The 15,649-nt window shown below is 55.7% G+C and overlaps 1 protein-coding gene across 2 annotated transcripts in view; it reads right to left on the bottom strand.

Annotated features, from left to right (window-relative positions):
* SCN5A (sodium voltage-gated channel alpha subunit 5) overlaps window positions 1-15,649 on the bottom strand; it is an 88,136-nt gene that overhangs the window by 55,569 nt on the left and 16,918 nt on the right. Inside the window, exons 5-11 of one of the 2 annotated variants that reach the window (XM_040246212.1) lie at window positions 13,275-13,366; window positions 9,636-9,866; window positions 8,195-8,258; window positions 6,899-7,040; window positions 6,214-6,411; window positions 4,976-5,155; window positions 3,980-4,351 (exon numbers count right to left, since the gene is read on the bottom strand). In XM_040246212.1, the coding sequence (XP_040102146.1) occupies window positions 3,980-4,351; window positions 4,976-5,155; window positions 6,214-6,411; window positions 6,899-7,040; window positions 8,195-8,258; window positions 9,636-9,866; window positions 13,275-13,366 (1,279 nt within the window). Of the gene's footprint in view, window positions 1-3,979; window positions 4,352-4,975; window positions 5,156-6,213; window positions 6,412-6,898; window positions 7,041-8,194; window positions 8,259-9,635; window positions 9,867-13,051; window positions 13,144-13,274; window positions 13,367-15,649 lie in introns of both variants that reach the window. The other variant, XM_040246211.1, reaches the window with a different exon arrangement.

The raw sequence follows: 15,649 nt of genomic DNA, 5'->3' as shown, positions 1-15,649 counted from the left end.
TGTTCCAGTAATCCGCCAGGAAAAGAGCTTCCCCGAGTAGCTGCCACCCTTTCAGCTCAGGGCAAACACAAGGGGAGCATCCCTGAGCCTAACCTATACTATGGAGCCAGGCCATGTGCAGTCTGAGGCACAGCTGCCTGGCCAAGGTCAACCTAGACCAGGCAAACCATGGCCAACCTGCAGAGAAGTGAGTGTGATTTCTCACTTGTTGTTAGCCATTGACTTTGGGGGTAGTTTGTTACGCAGCAGTATTATAGAAATAACTTGACTAATATACTGTTCTAGTGCATGCTATCATCATCTCTTTCCCAAAAATACTACAACAGCCTCCTAACTGGCCTCTTCTCTCTCCTCTATTCTCTACACAGCTGAAAAACATACCCTTAAAAAGTAAATCAGTTCACGATAATCCTTTGAATAACAACTCTCCCCCATCTTATTCATAGCAAATCCAAACTTCTCTATAGCTTACAAGGCCCTGCACAGTCTAGACCCTAACTGCTCCAACTCATTTTATATTCCTTTCTGTTTCCACCACACCCAGCCCTGCCCAGCCCTCTTATCCCTTAAACATGTCAAGCTTATTTCCTTCAATGCCTTTACACTTTCCCTCTGCCTAAAACACTATTCTTCACATATGTGTGGCTGGCTCCCTAGAATCTTCTACGAGTCAACTTTAATGTTACCTTCACGGGGAGGACTTCCCTGTGTATTCTAACCAATAGCTCCCCATTCCCAGCCCTCCCCTAGCAACTTTCTATCACATGACCCTTATTGGTCCCTAGAAATATTGATCAGTTTACTGTCTTCTTGACTATGATGCCAACTCCACGAGGTCAGAGCTCTTGTCTGTTCTCTTCATGTCCTTGGTGCCTTAAACACTGGCTGGCACTCAACACAGAGGGCTGGTCCTGGGTAGATGTTGGATGGATGGATAAACACGTGGCAGCCGGGGGCCTGGGTTAAATTCTAACTCTGTCCTTAAGATGACTGTGGGGGTGCAGGAGGGAGGAGGGAGAAGAATCTGTTCAAGGTGCCTCTAACACCCCCTCTGCCTTTGGGGCCAGGCACATATTCAGATATCAAGCAAAGCAAACCTTCACTCTCTGCTCCCAATTAAAGCCAGCTGTCAGTCGGGTCAGCTCTCTCCCTGTTGATGAAACACCCACTATGTGCCTGACACTGTGCCTTTTTTTCAGACTAGAACTGGGCAGGAGTTTCACCAGGGGCCCCGCAGACACAGGGAAGGCCTCCTCAGGGGACTACCGCCTGCTAATCTCTTTAACTTTTCAAATAACCCCCTTGGCCTGCTAATCCCTTTAAGGTTACAAATGGGCCCCACAGAAGTGAGAATGGGTGAAGTCAGAGTTCCTGGTAATGAAGTGTCTGAACTTGGATTCCTCCCGACATGTGCAGTACAATGAGATGATTTTCTCCCTAATGAGATTAGGAAATTCTATTAGTGCTCCAGCTGCTGACCTGATTCCACAAGGCTGAGGCTCCAGGGCTGGACCTGCGGCCCTAGAAATCTGTGTTCCTGGGAAGTCCGACACCCCACCCTCCAGGTGACGGCCAGGGGCCTCCCCAGACCCACCCAGAAGCTACGGTCTCCCCCAGTGTGTTCGCAGGACCCTCTCCTTGACTCCCCACTTCAGAGCAGTGTGAGGGCCCCAGGTGCTCGGGGGTGCTCCTGGAGTCGTCACTTCTTCTTGCTCTCTCATAACAATAATAGCTAATAATAATGATTCCTTGAACATGAGGCAAGTGCTGGTCTAACCACCAGACAGGTTTTAACTCTTTCAGTCCTTGCCACAACTTTTTCTTTTTATGCTCTATTATTCCATTTATATAACATACAAAAAACAGGCCAAATGAAATTCTGGTGTTAGACGTTGGGATAATGGTTAACTTTGGGTGGGAAGGTGGGAGGAAACTGGGAAGAGGGATGCTGGGGGAGCATTGGAGGTGCTGGTGAAGTTTTTATTTCTTCATCGGATGGTACATGCTTGGCTCACCACAACCTGCTGATGTGGATATTAATTTTATTTCTACTTAACAGGTGACGGGGCTTCCCTTGTAGCTCAGTCGGTAAAGAATCTGCCTGAAATGCAGGAGAGCCCGGTTTGATTCCCGGGTTGGGAATATTCCCTGGAGAAGGAAATGGCAACCCACTCCAGTATTATTGCCTGGAGAATGCCATGGACAGAGGAGCCTGGCGGGCTATAGTCCATGGGGTCGCAAGAGTCGGATACGACTTAGCAACTAAACCACCACCACCAGCAGGTGGGGACACCGAGGCACAGGGGAATTTGTTAACCCGCGCAAAGTCCCACAGCTGCAGCGCCTATCTGAGCTGGAACAACAGTCTCTCTCTCCAGCCTGCCCCCACCTTCCTGCTCAGGTTTTCCTGGCTTGTTCTGCTTCCTCAGAAAGTCTGCCCTCTCCACTGCCTGCCGGCCTCAGGGTCTGAGCCGCACGTTTGCCCTCTTCCTGGGTGGGCTGCTCCAAGGCCTTTGCTGGGGGGCAGCGGTCAGCAAGGGCACTCGATGACTGGCTGGGCGGTCACCAGCCTGTCATGGGATCGGCTGGCTGAGTGATCGAAGCTCTGACTGGCTTCTCACTATCTGGTACCTCTGTCCCCGGCACCTCTTTGACAGTCGCTCCAACACCTCTCCCCTTTACTCCCTGGTTTCCAGCACCCTGCCCTCACGGCGTGTCCTCCCGTTTGGGAGGCATGCTTCTGCCTCAGGGCCTTGGCACTTGCTGTTCTTTGGGCCTAGCACACGCTTCCCCCGGATGATGCAAAGACAGTCCGTTACTACGTCATCATTACCACATCAACTATGTGTGCCTGTCCTGAGTACTGTATGCATATTAGCCCTTCATCCTGACGTCAACCCGGAGGTGGGTATTTTATTTATTTTTGGCCAAACCGTGCAGCATGAGGACCTTAGTCCTCTGGTAGGAATCAAACTCATTCCCCCTGCAATGGAAGCCTGCAGTCTTAACCACTGGACCACCAGGGAAGCCCCTGAAGTGGCTGTTTTAAATTCATTTTACAGATAAGAGATCTGAGGTGCAGAGAAAGAAAAGAACTTGCTCACAGCCATCCAGCTGGTAAGCGATGAGGCGAGATTCAAACCCAGTTTGTCTCTAGAATCTGAGTGCTAATCTGTCTGCCATAACACCCCCTCCGCTTGCCTCCTCCAAGTTGTTTTGATACCCTGCAGGAAGGAGGTTTACCTTTCCCTCCTTCCTACTTTTGTTCTTCCATAATACTTAGAGTTTGGGCTGGTATTCCCCGACATTTACTGGTTTGTAAAGTGCTGAAATACTTCAAACTTGATGAGGTTCTTGTTGCCCAGAACCTCAGAAATGTCCCCTTGCCACTCTGGCCCTTCTCCAGATTGTCCAGGATCCACAGCCCTCCCCGGCCCACGCCGGGCACACACAGGGCCTCCAGAGCACCGGTCCTGTGCCACTGAAGTGTCTAAATGTTTAACTCTCATCCCTGTTTATCACCATTATATGCATATATTCGTTCGTTTGTTGTTTAGTCGCTAAGTAGTGTCTGACTCTTTCGTGACCCCACGGACTGTAGCCCACCAGGCTCCTCTGTCCATGGGATTGTCCAGGCAAGAATACTGGAGTGGGTTGCCATTTCCTCCTCCAAGGGATCTTCCCAGCCCAGGGACGGAACCCAGGTCTCCTGCTTTGGCAGGCAGATTCTTTACCATTGAGCCGTCAGGGAAGCCCTGATATGCATATATATATATTTTTTCTTCTTCTTTTTCTTTCTTGATTTGTGTCTGTCTGGAAAGTCTAGGAAGGAGAGATTTCTTTTGGTAGGCTTATTTATCCCTGAGCCCAGCACACAGTAGGTGCTCAGTAAATACTTAGCAAGTAGTTTTAGACCTGGCTGTGGTGAGCAGCCTGGGAGATGGGATGTGCCTGGTGCTGCATCGTGGGGCGGGCTCACCGTGTCTGGGGGGCGCTCCAGCTTCATAGGGTGGAGGAGGTGGCTCCCTGGGGAGGCGGCCTCGAGGTCGCCCACCCCCAGCAAGGAGACCACCCCGTTACAGTCCACAGTGCTGTTCCTTTTGCCGTTGACTGCGAGGCCGGGAGTTGAGGTTCCAGGACTGGGCTGCCCCAGGGTGCTGGGCCGCCGCAGGGGCCAAGGCACCAGCAGTGATGTGCGGTGGCTCTCACTGTCCCCGGCGGTGCTGTTTTCATCATCGGCAAAATCTGTCTCGGAGCCCAGGTCCCGTCGGCGGAAGGTGAAAATGCTCCCGTGGCTGGAGCGCGGCTTCAGGGAGGTCCTGCTGAGGCCGTGGGTGATGCTGAAACGATTCTGAAGGCATGGAGAGAGGACATGACTGGGACAGTGTTCCACATGCCCCTGGCCTGTCACTCGTGGTATCGGCCCCGGCTCAACTTGGAGCACTGAGGGCTTCTGTCTGCCACATAGGAACTGAGTGGGCTGAACTAGGGGTGCTCCGAGGAGGGGTGCAGGATTACAGGCAATCCTGCATTTTCCGGGATCTCTGCTCACCTGAGGCCTGTGCTCCTGGGGCTCTGAGATTGAAGCTCATATGGGAAAGAAGCAGGCAGAAGGCTCCTGATGGTATAGACAGGCCTGGCCCGAGCGGGACCTCGGCAATCAGCCATGTCCCTTGCTCATCTGGGCATGTCTGTGAGCTCCTACCAATCCACACGACGGGGGTGCCCCCCAGCTCCAGTGCTGGGGACTTAGCTGAGCTTGGGGATATGCTAACACCCTAACCTACCCTATCCCTCTGCCCAGGGCTCCTCCACTCTAAGAGTAGCCATGAGAAACAGGAGGGACTGGGAGGGGGCTCAAGGAATATTCTCCTTGGGGAGCAACCGTGGGGGCTCTGACAGCACCAGGCTTAGCATGATGGCTTTTGGATGCCAGATCCATCCTGAAAGGGGCAGAGCCGCAGCTGGGGGTTACCACTGCTCGGGGACCATCCTCCGAGTCGGACTTGGGGAACTTGTCGTCCCCACACTCCTCCGTCCCTGAAGACATTCGCTTTCTTCTCTTGCTCCTTCTCTCGTGGGTGGTTACTGGGGCCAATGGGGACATCTCCAAGGAGCTGCGGGACACAGTGTCCACACCCCTGATGGCGAGGGCCTGAAAATGGTGGAAGAAGGGATGTCATGGTCAAGGAGACAGGGTGCAGACTCAGGCCAAGGTAGGCCAGGCAACCATCAGCACCTTGGTTTTCCCCAACAGTAAGTGCACCTGCCCACTCACCCCAAAAGGAGGGCGCTATGGAGAGGTGTGCACAGACAGACCCAGGATGTTTTGAGAAAGATCCAGATCCAGGGAGGAGGGGAGTAGTGGCCAAAGTGGGCAGCTCATGAAAGAGTAGAGTGTTGGGCAGGTGCGACTGGGGGTGCTGATGAGCAAAAGTGACAGAACTAGAGGGCAGGGAATCTTCTAGAAGGTTTGGCTGGCCAAAATGGGTGCTGGAGGAGGTGGCGTAGGGCAGTTCGTGGATGTCCTTGGCCTGGCTTCTAAAAGGTTTGTTCTGCAGTTGGCTGCCGGCACCCACATGTGGGACTCTGGGGACAGCCACGGCAGCATCACCAGTCCTCATTTGCTGAGCCTGAGCCTTTGCCCTTGGATCTTCCTATCCCAACAGAAGGTCTCCCTTGACCAGCATAAACTATGTCTATGGACACAAGACTCTCTTTTACCCAGCATGCACTGGGCTCACAGTGACTGCTTTTAGCCAGGAGCCACCACCTTTATCCACCTGGCACCACTTCACCTGGAAGATACCATGGTCATAGGGAACAGCTTTCCCCCAGCAGGCACCATCCTCACAAGGCCCACCTTTACTCAGCAGGCACCACTTATACCCACCTCATGAACAGGCTCTGTCTTCACTCAGCAGATAACAAATTTTTATTCAGCAGACGCCACATTCACAGGAAATATCTATACCCACCAGACACTTGCTTTATCCAGCAGGTACCAGCTTTACCCAGCATGCATCACTTATAGCCACCAGCTGTACCCAACATGCATCATACCTCCAGACACTGGTTTTACACAGCAGGTACCGGCTTTACCCAACATGCATCACGCCCCCAGATACCACTATGACCCAGCAGGTATCATGCTTGTAGGCACCCATGGTCAGGTGAAGGCTTGGTCTGGAGGTTCCTTGGCCGCTCACTCACCTCCTGCTCTTTCTTGAGCAACTCCATGGCTTCCTGGAATCGCTTTTCCTTCTCCTCTGTCTCTGCAATGGTGGCTTGGTTTTGTTCCTCGTAGGCCATGGCGACCACAGCCAGGATCAAGTTCACCAAGTAGAAGGAGCCCAGGAAGATGACCAGCATGAAGAAGATCATATAGATCTTCCCTGCAGACCTCAGGGTCTAGAGGAGCAAGGGGACAGAGGTCATCTTTACTGGCGCTCCATCTGGGTCATGGGCGCAAATTCCAAGTTGCCCAGCCTGGCTGTGCCAAGGGTTCAAACGGCCACAGCATGGGGAGGCAGTAGAACATGTCCTGCCTATAGACAGAAGCATCTGAACCTACAGAGGGGGACCTACATGCATGGGGCGGTGCCCCCCTCGTGGGAGGAGGCAGAATGCTCCAGTTGACAGAGGAAGTGTTGCATCACATAGGGTGAACTAGGGTCCCACTCACAGAGCACAGTCTTATATAGAGGGCGGGGTCCTTGGTCACCAACAAAAGGCAACTTTCTTTGCCTGCTGAGCCCCCACCCCTCAGAGCCCTCTGTCCCCACTCTGTTCTGGCCAGTGGGGAAGCTGCTGGGGCCGCTTGTGGCTAGTCACTTGTGCAGCCTGGGCCCTGATGCTGGGCCCTCAGCCCATCCTGGTGGCCTTGCGCCCCATGTACCTGCTGGTAGAGGCGCTCCCAGCAGTCCTGCGTCATCAGTCGGAAGAGTGCGAGGAAGGCCCAGGCGAAGGAGTCGAAGCTGGTGTACCCATGGTCAGGGTTCTCGCCTGCCTTCAGGCACCTGTAGCCCTCGGGACATGTCCTGTGGCCAGACACACCGAGTGTTCCACGCTGTGAGGGGTCCTCTGTCCCCGAGACTCTAGTTCCACACAGCGGGGTCCTGCCTTCCTGATTTTTCATGCTGTGCCTCCCACCCGGGATAGGCTTCTCCTTTTCTCTTCGTCTGTCTGCTGCCAAGCCTAAATCCTGCTCCCTCTGTCCACACGACATGCCATCCCAGCTGGTGTCTGCATTGCCTCTCCCCTCCCAGAGGAAGTGTCCAGGGCCTGGCTCAGGTTTCTTCCTTGCCTGCCCACCCCAGGGGAGCTGGGCACAGGGCAGACACATGGGGGGAGCACTGAGGCTGAGCTGAATAGGACAGACCCGGGCAAAGGCCAGACCATGGGGTTGCGGGATGACTCCGGGCTGGACAGGCTGGGGCCCGGCCATGTCTGGAGGGGACAGTCTCTTTCCCAAAAGGGAGCACTGGGCTGGAGCCATGAGTGGACTGTGAGACAGAGGATGGGGACAAGGGAAACTTGGCAAGTAGGAGGATGCAACCAAGGGACCTCTGCGCCTTGCTAATGTGATAAATTAAGAAAAGAAGACTCTCTTTGGCAACAAGAAGGGCTCTGAACTCCATAGTCAGACGTGCAGGCCTACTGCCCCGCAGAGCACTCCCCTCGGTGAGCCTGTGTGGCCCTGCGGAGCAGTTACCCTGCTGAGGTGCAGGCCCACACAGGGCCCCGGAAGATGCACGTGGCACCAGGCATCTCTGGGAGCCACACCCTGCTTGCCCTGGAGGAGAGTCTAGGCTGCCAGGGGAGGCCAAACTTACTCTAAACCTGATGGACAGTTTAAGACGGAGAAAGCGAAGACTGGAAGGGGAGGGTGCCACCGTGGGGGGCTTTGGGAAGGGAGTGGAGCCAGGGCTGGACTGGTGGGGGGCCCTGCAGTGCTTCCTGGGTCCTCTCTTCAGCATTCTGTCTGCCCTCCCTGCAGAGGTGAGCCCCCTTCTCTTTCTTTACCTCTCCCAGCTGTCTCCCTGTGGAGGTGGGGGGAATATTCCAGAGACCTGGCAGGGAAGAGAGCCAGGGAAAGGTCTTGCTGTCCCTGGCGTCAAGGGCATAAACAGAAAGCAGTAGAAGGGGAGTCCCCTGGCTGAGTGAGGTGGCCCTGGGGGTGGGTGGTACGTACCCAGCGTCGGAGCTGTTCCCACACAGTAACACATCAGAGGTGCCATTCTTGAGTAGGTAATTTTCTGGAAGAGAAGCATCTGATAATGAGGGGCATGTGGGGTCCAGACTCCTGGGGTTTCCAACTTACATCCTGGGCGTGGGGAGGGGTATAGAGGCACCGCTGGGTGTCTTCCGTCTGCTTCTCTGCTCCGGCCCTGACCTCTGCCTTCTGTCTGGCTAGGTTTGAGGCAATGCTGGCTGCTTCTCTGGCCTTCCGCTTGCTCCTCCTCAGACAGTCAGCTGTCAGTGTCCCCAGTGGACTCAGGAAGTCCCCACAGGGAACTTCTACACCTGCTCCAATCACTCAGGGGCCAACCTCGGTCATGAGAGGCCACGAACCAGGAGGCAGGGGTCTGTTCAGACAGGGCTAGGGTTGGACCAGGTGAGACATGGGATACCAATCCCGTCGCCTCCACTCTGGGGCCATCTATCAGTCCCCCTCCCGCCCCACTAGCTGCCTCAGTCTTAGGCAGCAGTTTTCCAAGACCAGCAGCATCAAGCACCAACTGGGAGCTGGTTAGAAAGGCAACTTCCCAGAGATATCGACTCAGAAACTCGGGAGGTGGGGCCCAGCAGTCTGTGTTTCCTGGAACCTTCCAGGTGACTCTTGCATGCATGGAAGTTTTGGAACTGCTGCTACATGGCCACAGCTGAATCACAAGCAGATTCACTCACACAGTTTCCATCTATTTCATTTTTCCAAAGTGGACTGCTGGTGTAGGTTAGAGGCCTTGACTTCAGAATGGCCCTTGGGGCCCTTGTAGACGAGCATGTGGCCTTGTGCCAGCCTCTACCATCAACCTTTGGTCCAGACTGATAGCTCTAGACAAGGGGGGTGCTAGCCATCAGCCTGGACGATGGAAGTGTAACTCACAGAGCAGTGAAAGAACCTGAGGGGCCCGCATGGCTTTGCAGCATCACAGAGCTTGTCCTGGGCTGCAAGTGGATGGAATTAACATCCTGACAAGGATCACTGACCTCAAGTGACAAAGCCCATGCCAAGCAGACGGTGTCTCCACTCTGAAGCCTCAAAAACTGTCCCAGCTCTGTTCCCCGACCCCTTCCCAAGGGAAACCCCTCCCCCTGCAGGCAGGCTAGTTTCTTCACCAAACTGCTGTTCTCCTATCTACCTCTCCATCCTCCTGCTCTTCAAGGGTCATCTCCCCATACAGCCTGAGAACTCAGTGCTAAGACTGCTCCTCTCCCGTCCTCTCTCCCAGAGCCTCAGAGAGCAGGGGTGGGAATCCCTGACACCCAGCCAGGTCTCTAGGGGGGCGGGTAGGGCTTGGATGTCCCCAGAAGGAGGCTTGCATGGGAGATGCCCAGCCCTGGGTGGGAGATGCCCAGTTCTGGTGAGGGTGTCAGAACCCTGCCAGGGGGCCACAGAGCCAAGTTGGCACCTGGGTCGTTGAGGTAGAGGTCCAGCGAGTTCCAGATCAGGCCGTCGGCCTCCACGGAGCCGTTGGTGCCGTTGAGCACCGTGAAGTTGCGGACGCACTTGTGCCTCAGGTTGCCCATGAAGAGCTGCAGGCCGATGAGGGCGAAGACGCTGAGGCAGAAGACCGTGAGGACCATCACGTCGGCCAGCTTCTTCACAGACTGGATCAGGGCCCCCACGATGGTCTTCAGGCCTGGGGGAGGTGAGGCGGAGCGCGGGGTCACCCGCGGTGCCACGTCCCCTGCCCCAGTGAGCAGGCGCCGGGCCTGAGGGGTGCTGGGCCGGGCGGGTGATCAGGAGGTGCAGGCAGGGGAGGGAGGCCTCTCTCCGGTTTTTTCAGACCAAAGCTCCCCCCTTCCTCTGCTGCCGAGATTCTGTCCTGGTCCCCTGCAGCGGGAGTCCAGCCTGGAGTGCCTCTGTGTTTTCAGAGGGGCCTCGTTCTCTTTGCTCTCCCATAGCAAATACCTGATGTAAGCATGGGAAGTGCTGTCTCCTTGAGGGATAAAACACTCAAAGCCTGTCCCTCTCTCACTGGTCCCTCTAAATGCAGTCCCTGGGAAGGAGACAGAGGGCCAGGCCCATGCCAGGGCAATGGAGGGCCTTGGCCTTGACCCTGAGATGGGAAGAGATACACCATTCTCAGCGGGGGCATGTGTATGCCAGGCAGGTGTGTGGGGGGGTGTGGGATCCGGCAAGGCCGTGGTTGGGGATGTCCCAAGGAGCCTGTTCTGCCTCAGGTCACACTTTTGGGGAAAGGCTCAGGGGCGCCTGTTTTGTGCTTTCCTCCTCTGCCCTGCGCCCTGGGGACTCGTCCCCGTCCATCCTGCTCCCAAAGCTGAGAGGCCGTGATGTGTTAGTTGCACGGCCCAGTTCCCTGCAGAAGCCAGCGCCACACAGAACAGCACGTGTAGACGCCTTTGGTGTGACAATTGGCTGCGGGCCTGTGACAAGTTCACAAGTTCGAGCAGAGCATCAGGAGCAAGGGAGCTTCTCTGCCAGCAGCGGGGACCCGCCCCCTCCACCTCTCCTCCCTCCATCAAAGCAGCCAGATCTCAGATTAAGCCCCATCCATCCATCGTCCAGCCGGTTAATGTGTTAGGAGCACCCTTGTGGCAGTGCCCATGACTCAGAGACAAGGAGGCAGCGATGGGCAAACACGGGAGAGGGGAGAAGAAGTCCTCCCCATAGTGCCAGCAACGCTGCTGCCTGCCCGGGGCTCAGAGGCACTCAGCGTCCTCTGTGAAATCGTCCTGGCAGATGTTGGCAACTGCCTGGGCAGTGAGTGGACCTCGCAGGGGTCTGGGCCCGGAGTGGTGGTGGTGATGGGATTCATGAGCCCTCTGTAGTCCGGGACTATGCTTCATCTCTAGCGAAACTTCTGGGACCCTGTGGTGAGCATCTGGTTCTCCTCACCGTGCCCACTGAAAGAGGCACGGGGAAGGGGGTAAAGTTGAGCGTCAGCAGGCAGCAGCTCACATTTCCAAACTGGACTCTGACTCCACAGCGTCTCTGGCCTAAAGCGCTCAGGTCAAGGCTCTGAACACCTCCTAGTCTATGGAGACAGTGTTCTTGGGAACAGTCAGTTGGCGGCCCATCCCTTTAACCACTTCTCAGATGGATGACAGAGTCCACTTCTGGCCAGGAGGATTCCAACCAGGGAGAGGGGTTCTCTCTGAAAAGACCCAGGAAGGGATGGGTCCTGGCGGACCAAATGGGAAAGTCTCCCTCCACTGAAGCTCTAACAGGCTCGCTGAAGAGCCTTAGGAAACCAACCATTCCGACTCCTCCCCATTTTAAAGCAAAGGAGACTGGAGAGAGCCACAGCTATTAAGCCTCAGTGCAGGGGACACCTCCTCCAGGGAGACTTCCTTAACGCTGACCACAGCATTTTCCTGATGCTCACTTTCAGGAGCTCCTGTCTGGCAGCTGTGAAGAGATCCAATGGGGCTGGGTTGGGAATGGCGGGCTCCCTCTCCTTTAACCCCAGATGGAGAAACAGTTTCTTGTCACCCTTTTTTAATAAAACAAACTGGGGCATGCCTTTTCTTAATGGCTCTGGCCAGTGTGCTTTCCTACCTTTGCTGGGTGTGTGCTGTGAAGTCCCCAGGGCCCTAGAGGACAGATCCCAAGGTATCTGAGGATGTGTGTGTACCAAGGCTAATGATACCTGTTACGACGGCGGGGTAGGGGAGGCTTCGTGGGAGTTGGAGCAGCCTGTCCCACTCACTATGAGCTCTTAGCATGCTGAGGCCACTTGTGGAGAGTGTGGGGGCAAGCCCATGGGTGTACTCAGCCCATGGTGGGATCAGAGTCAGAAGGAGCATTCTGAGGCTCAGTGTGAAGCCAGCATGAATGGGGGCTCCCCTTATATGATAAATGAGCCCCATTAGGGGAGGCTGAACTTTAGGGAGCTCAGAGCAGGGCCCCTGGCTCCCTGGAGGCAGCAACAGCCAAAAGCAGGCTAAGGGCCCAGGACCCATCCTCTTTCCAAATCAGGAGTGGACACCACCATCTGGTTCTGCCATCTCCCCAGATCGGTGGTGTACAACCTGTTTCCAGCTGCCTGCTCAAAAGAAGCGCCTGCTCCGGTTCTGAGTGTGGACATGCTGGGAGGTGCCTCTGGGCTCTGACATCGTTAGAAGTCTTAAGAGAACATTCCTAGATGGATGGGGTTGACTGGCTTTCTAGAGAGGCCACCTGGGCCTCAGCAGGTTTCCCGGGGACAATTGCCAACATGTTGTCAAGGAGAATTTCTTCCCGAGGCTACCATGCACGGTTTGCTAAATGTCTACCGCACATGCAGCGAGGGCTGTTAGACGCCAAGGCCCGGTGACACCTGTCCACAGAGTACGCTCTGTATCACAGAACGGGGCGGGAGTGCCAGCTGTGCATGTATCAAGGGGGCTCAAGGCAGGGACGGGGCGCTCAGCCACGAAAGGCCGTGCCCGCGCTGTCTTTCTGGGCTCCGGGTGTGGTTTCCCTACAAACAGTTCTTTTAGTGTCCTGATCGCAGCTTGATGCTTTGAGGGGAAGCAACACACACATAAGCTTTGACCTCTTCCGATAGTTGAGTTCAGTTTGGGAAAGCAATCACTGTCCTGGGGAGAATTTGGGTTCAACCCAGGACCTTCCATGGTGTACTCTGGGGTCCCTGGGGGTCTGTGGTGGTGGGCTTTGTTGGGGTGGGCCTGGAGGCCCTTCGAGGCACCGAGGGGACAACCGTATCCGCTGCCAACAGCCCCCACATCCGAGCCCTGGGAAAGGTACTCTGGGGACAGGCACATTCGGGGGGACCTTCCCGAGGGCCGCCTTGGCCCCCGGGTGGCTGGAAAGGCCCAAGCGTATCCCTCCAGCCTTGGCGTTTAACCTGATTTTCACCTGAAATGACTGATATAGTTTTCAGGGCCCGGAGGACTCGGAAGGTACGTAAAGCTGAGACATTGCCCAGGTCCACAAATTCAGTGGTGTATCTGTAACAGGGGAAATTCACACACAGGACGGTGACGGCACACCAGGAGGACACACGGTCGGGGGTGGGGTGGGGGAGACAGAGAGAGAGTCACTTGTAGCTGACATCCGGGAGCAAAGCCGAGCATCTTACCTGGGATAACTGAAATAGTTTTTAGAGCTCTCAGGACTCTGAAAGTTCGAAGAGCCGACAAATTGCCTAGTTTTATATTTTCTGATACATACCTGCAGAATCAAACCACAGTTATTGGGAATTACAAAGCGGCACCTCAGCCCACCCTCCCCGGCCAGCCCTCTCTCTCTTCTCCCGCTCCCACGGGAAGGGCTGGGCATGAGCCGCAGCCTCCCCCAGGTCTTTTTCCTGCTCTCATCCCTCCTGCCATGGGGACCTCAGCGAGGATGCCTTAAGAGTGTCCACAGGGCAAGCTCCCAGGCAACTCTCTTGGTGGCGGTCCCGTGAACAACCGGCGTTAGGAGGTGGCTACTCTGCCACATTCTCCATGCCACTGGAGACTGTCGCACGGCCACATGGTGGGCTCTGGGGCTGGGGACACGGCCAAGAGGGAAACTCCATTTTCCAGGGGGAAAGTGATAAAGGAAGCAAGCGGCTGTCTGGCCCTAGGTGCGCCCTGCGTCTTCTGCAGTGTCCTGGGCTCACGCCTTGAAGCTCTGACCTATGGGACTCAGAAGCCCCAGAGACCACTGTGAAGGCAGCCTGCTTGCTCCTTCCAACCACAAATGTCTGTGCACAGGCTGGTTCAGGAGTCCCTGAAGTCAGAAGGTGGCGGTGACCTGAGAACCCAGAGGGAGAAGACTTCCCAAGAGGATGCTTTGGAAGGCGAGATGGGAGGTTGCCCACAGAGTGAGCTCTTTGACTACGGGCAGTGACCAACACAAGAAGAGGAAAAAAGCAGGTTGTGGAGTCTTAGGGATGTGCCAACCCCTCTCCCATGAGGCCACCTCTGTCTTGGTGTCCCCTTACGATGGGTCTCCATGGGAGGAGTCACCTTGGGAAGTGAGCAGCCCTCCTGGGGCTATGTCCTGCTCGGGCCCGAGTGGTGCTTAGCTGGGCTGAGCGGCCATGGGCGCAACTTGGACAACAGATTCCACAGGCCCAGAAGGAAGGCACCAGTCTCTGGGGGGCTGCGCCCACCCAAGCAGAGCACAAGGACATGCGTGGATGGGTCCCATGACCAGGATGTCTGAGCATGGATGGATAGTGTGTGCCCGGGGCTGTTGGGAGAGTGGCAAGTGACTGGTGATATTTAATCAAAGGCTTCACATCCAGGGTGTCTGACATTTAACCGAAGGTGTCTGATGTTTGACAAAGAACAGCGGACTCTGGATGGCTCACATGTAACTAAGTGTGTCCGACCCGGTGTCTGAGTGATGTCAGCCCAGCGACACTGGGTGAGTGTCGAGGGTGGGTTGACAGGGCTGATGGACTCGCTCTGCCAGTCAGTGTGGCCCTCCAGGCCCTTCCACTCTGCTTAGAGCTTCTGAATGTGCCTTCAAGCTCTGGGGGTCTGCAGGGAGGGACCCGGCAGGCTCCGCCAAGGGACTCAGTGTCCTGAGGTTGGTCGGGTCCAGCCTGGTCCAGCGCTGACACCAGCTTCCTCTCCATCCACTCACGGGGTTCCTCTATCCTCATGGGGCTCTGTGGACCAAGCCTGCTCCCTCCTCACTCTCCATATCCCTTCAGGGATGGGAAGTAAGCAGACTCATTCTCAGCAGAGCTTTCCTTCTGCCTGTACCAGGTCTTTTCTATGGTGTGGTTTCCATTTCTTCCACTGGACTCATGGCAGCCTGCAAATCTTTCTCGGGTACAAAAGTCAGATACAGCCCTGGCTCCCGATGGGAGGTAAACATCACCTCATCTGTTGATTTGGTTGAAGCTCCCTCTCAACTTTGGCTGGCTAGTCCACTTTCTGTGAGGGCTCTGACCCTCAGGCCTCTGAGGGTCGCACTTTCTCCTCTCAGGCTTGGACTCTGTCCTGATGAGGTGTGGCCATGGGACTGTCAGGATGAACCTGGACCACTGCCAACGTCGCTGTTACATGGAAGCCACAGTTCCGGCCTGCAGGTGGCTCTGGGTCCATTTTCTGTGGCTACTCCAGTGGGTATGCCCCAGAACTGAGTTTTCTTGCTGAGGATACTGGCTTCAAGGCTGTGTCTCCTGGGTATAGGGAATGGGCAGAGAGCAGTGCCAGAGAGGGAGCCAACTACTTCAGTCTCTTGTCCCTCCCAGAGCCTGCCTGTCCCCTTGGGTCTCCAGTGAAGCCCTGCCCGTCTCCTGCTTGGATTTAGCCAGCCTGTGCCCATCCCAGTGTAGACCCTGCCTCCCCCATGCCCTAAGGGTCCCTAGCACCAACAGTGCTTGCCCTCTAGTCAACACCTGCTGGGCACAGGGAAGCCAAGACCCCAAGGGGTATGCTCCCATAGCCTTCAAGGCCAGTGGGGTGGCTGAGAATGGGGCAGGGCCAGCGGTCAAAATACTGAGGAAGAAGC

The sequence above is a fragment of the Oryx dammah genome, unplaced genomic scaffold, assembly GCF_014754425.2.
Source record: "Oryx dammah isolate SB20612 unplaced genomic scaffold, SCBI_Odam_1.1 HiC_scaffold_9, whole genome shotgun sequence".
Taxonomy (NCBI): domain Eukaryota; kingdom Metazoa; phylum Chordata; class Mammalia; order Artiodactyla; family Bovidae; genus Oryx; species Oryx dammah.
Note: the sequence above shows the minus strand (reverse complement) of the source record. Positions and strands in the feature narration are given on the sequence as shown.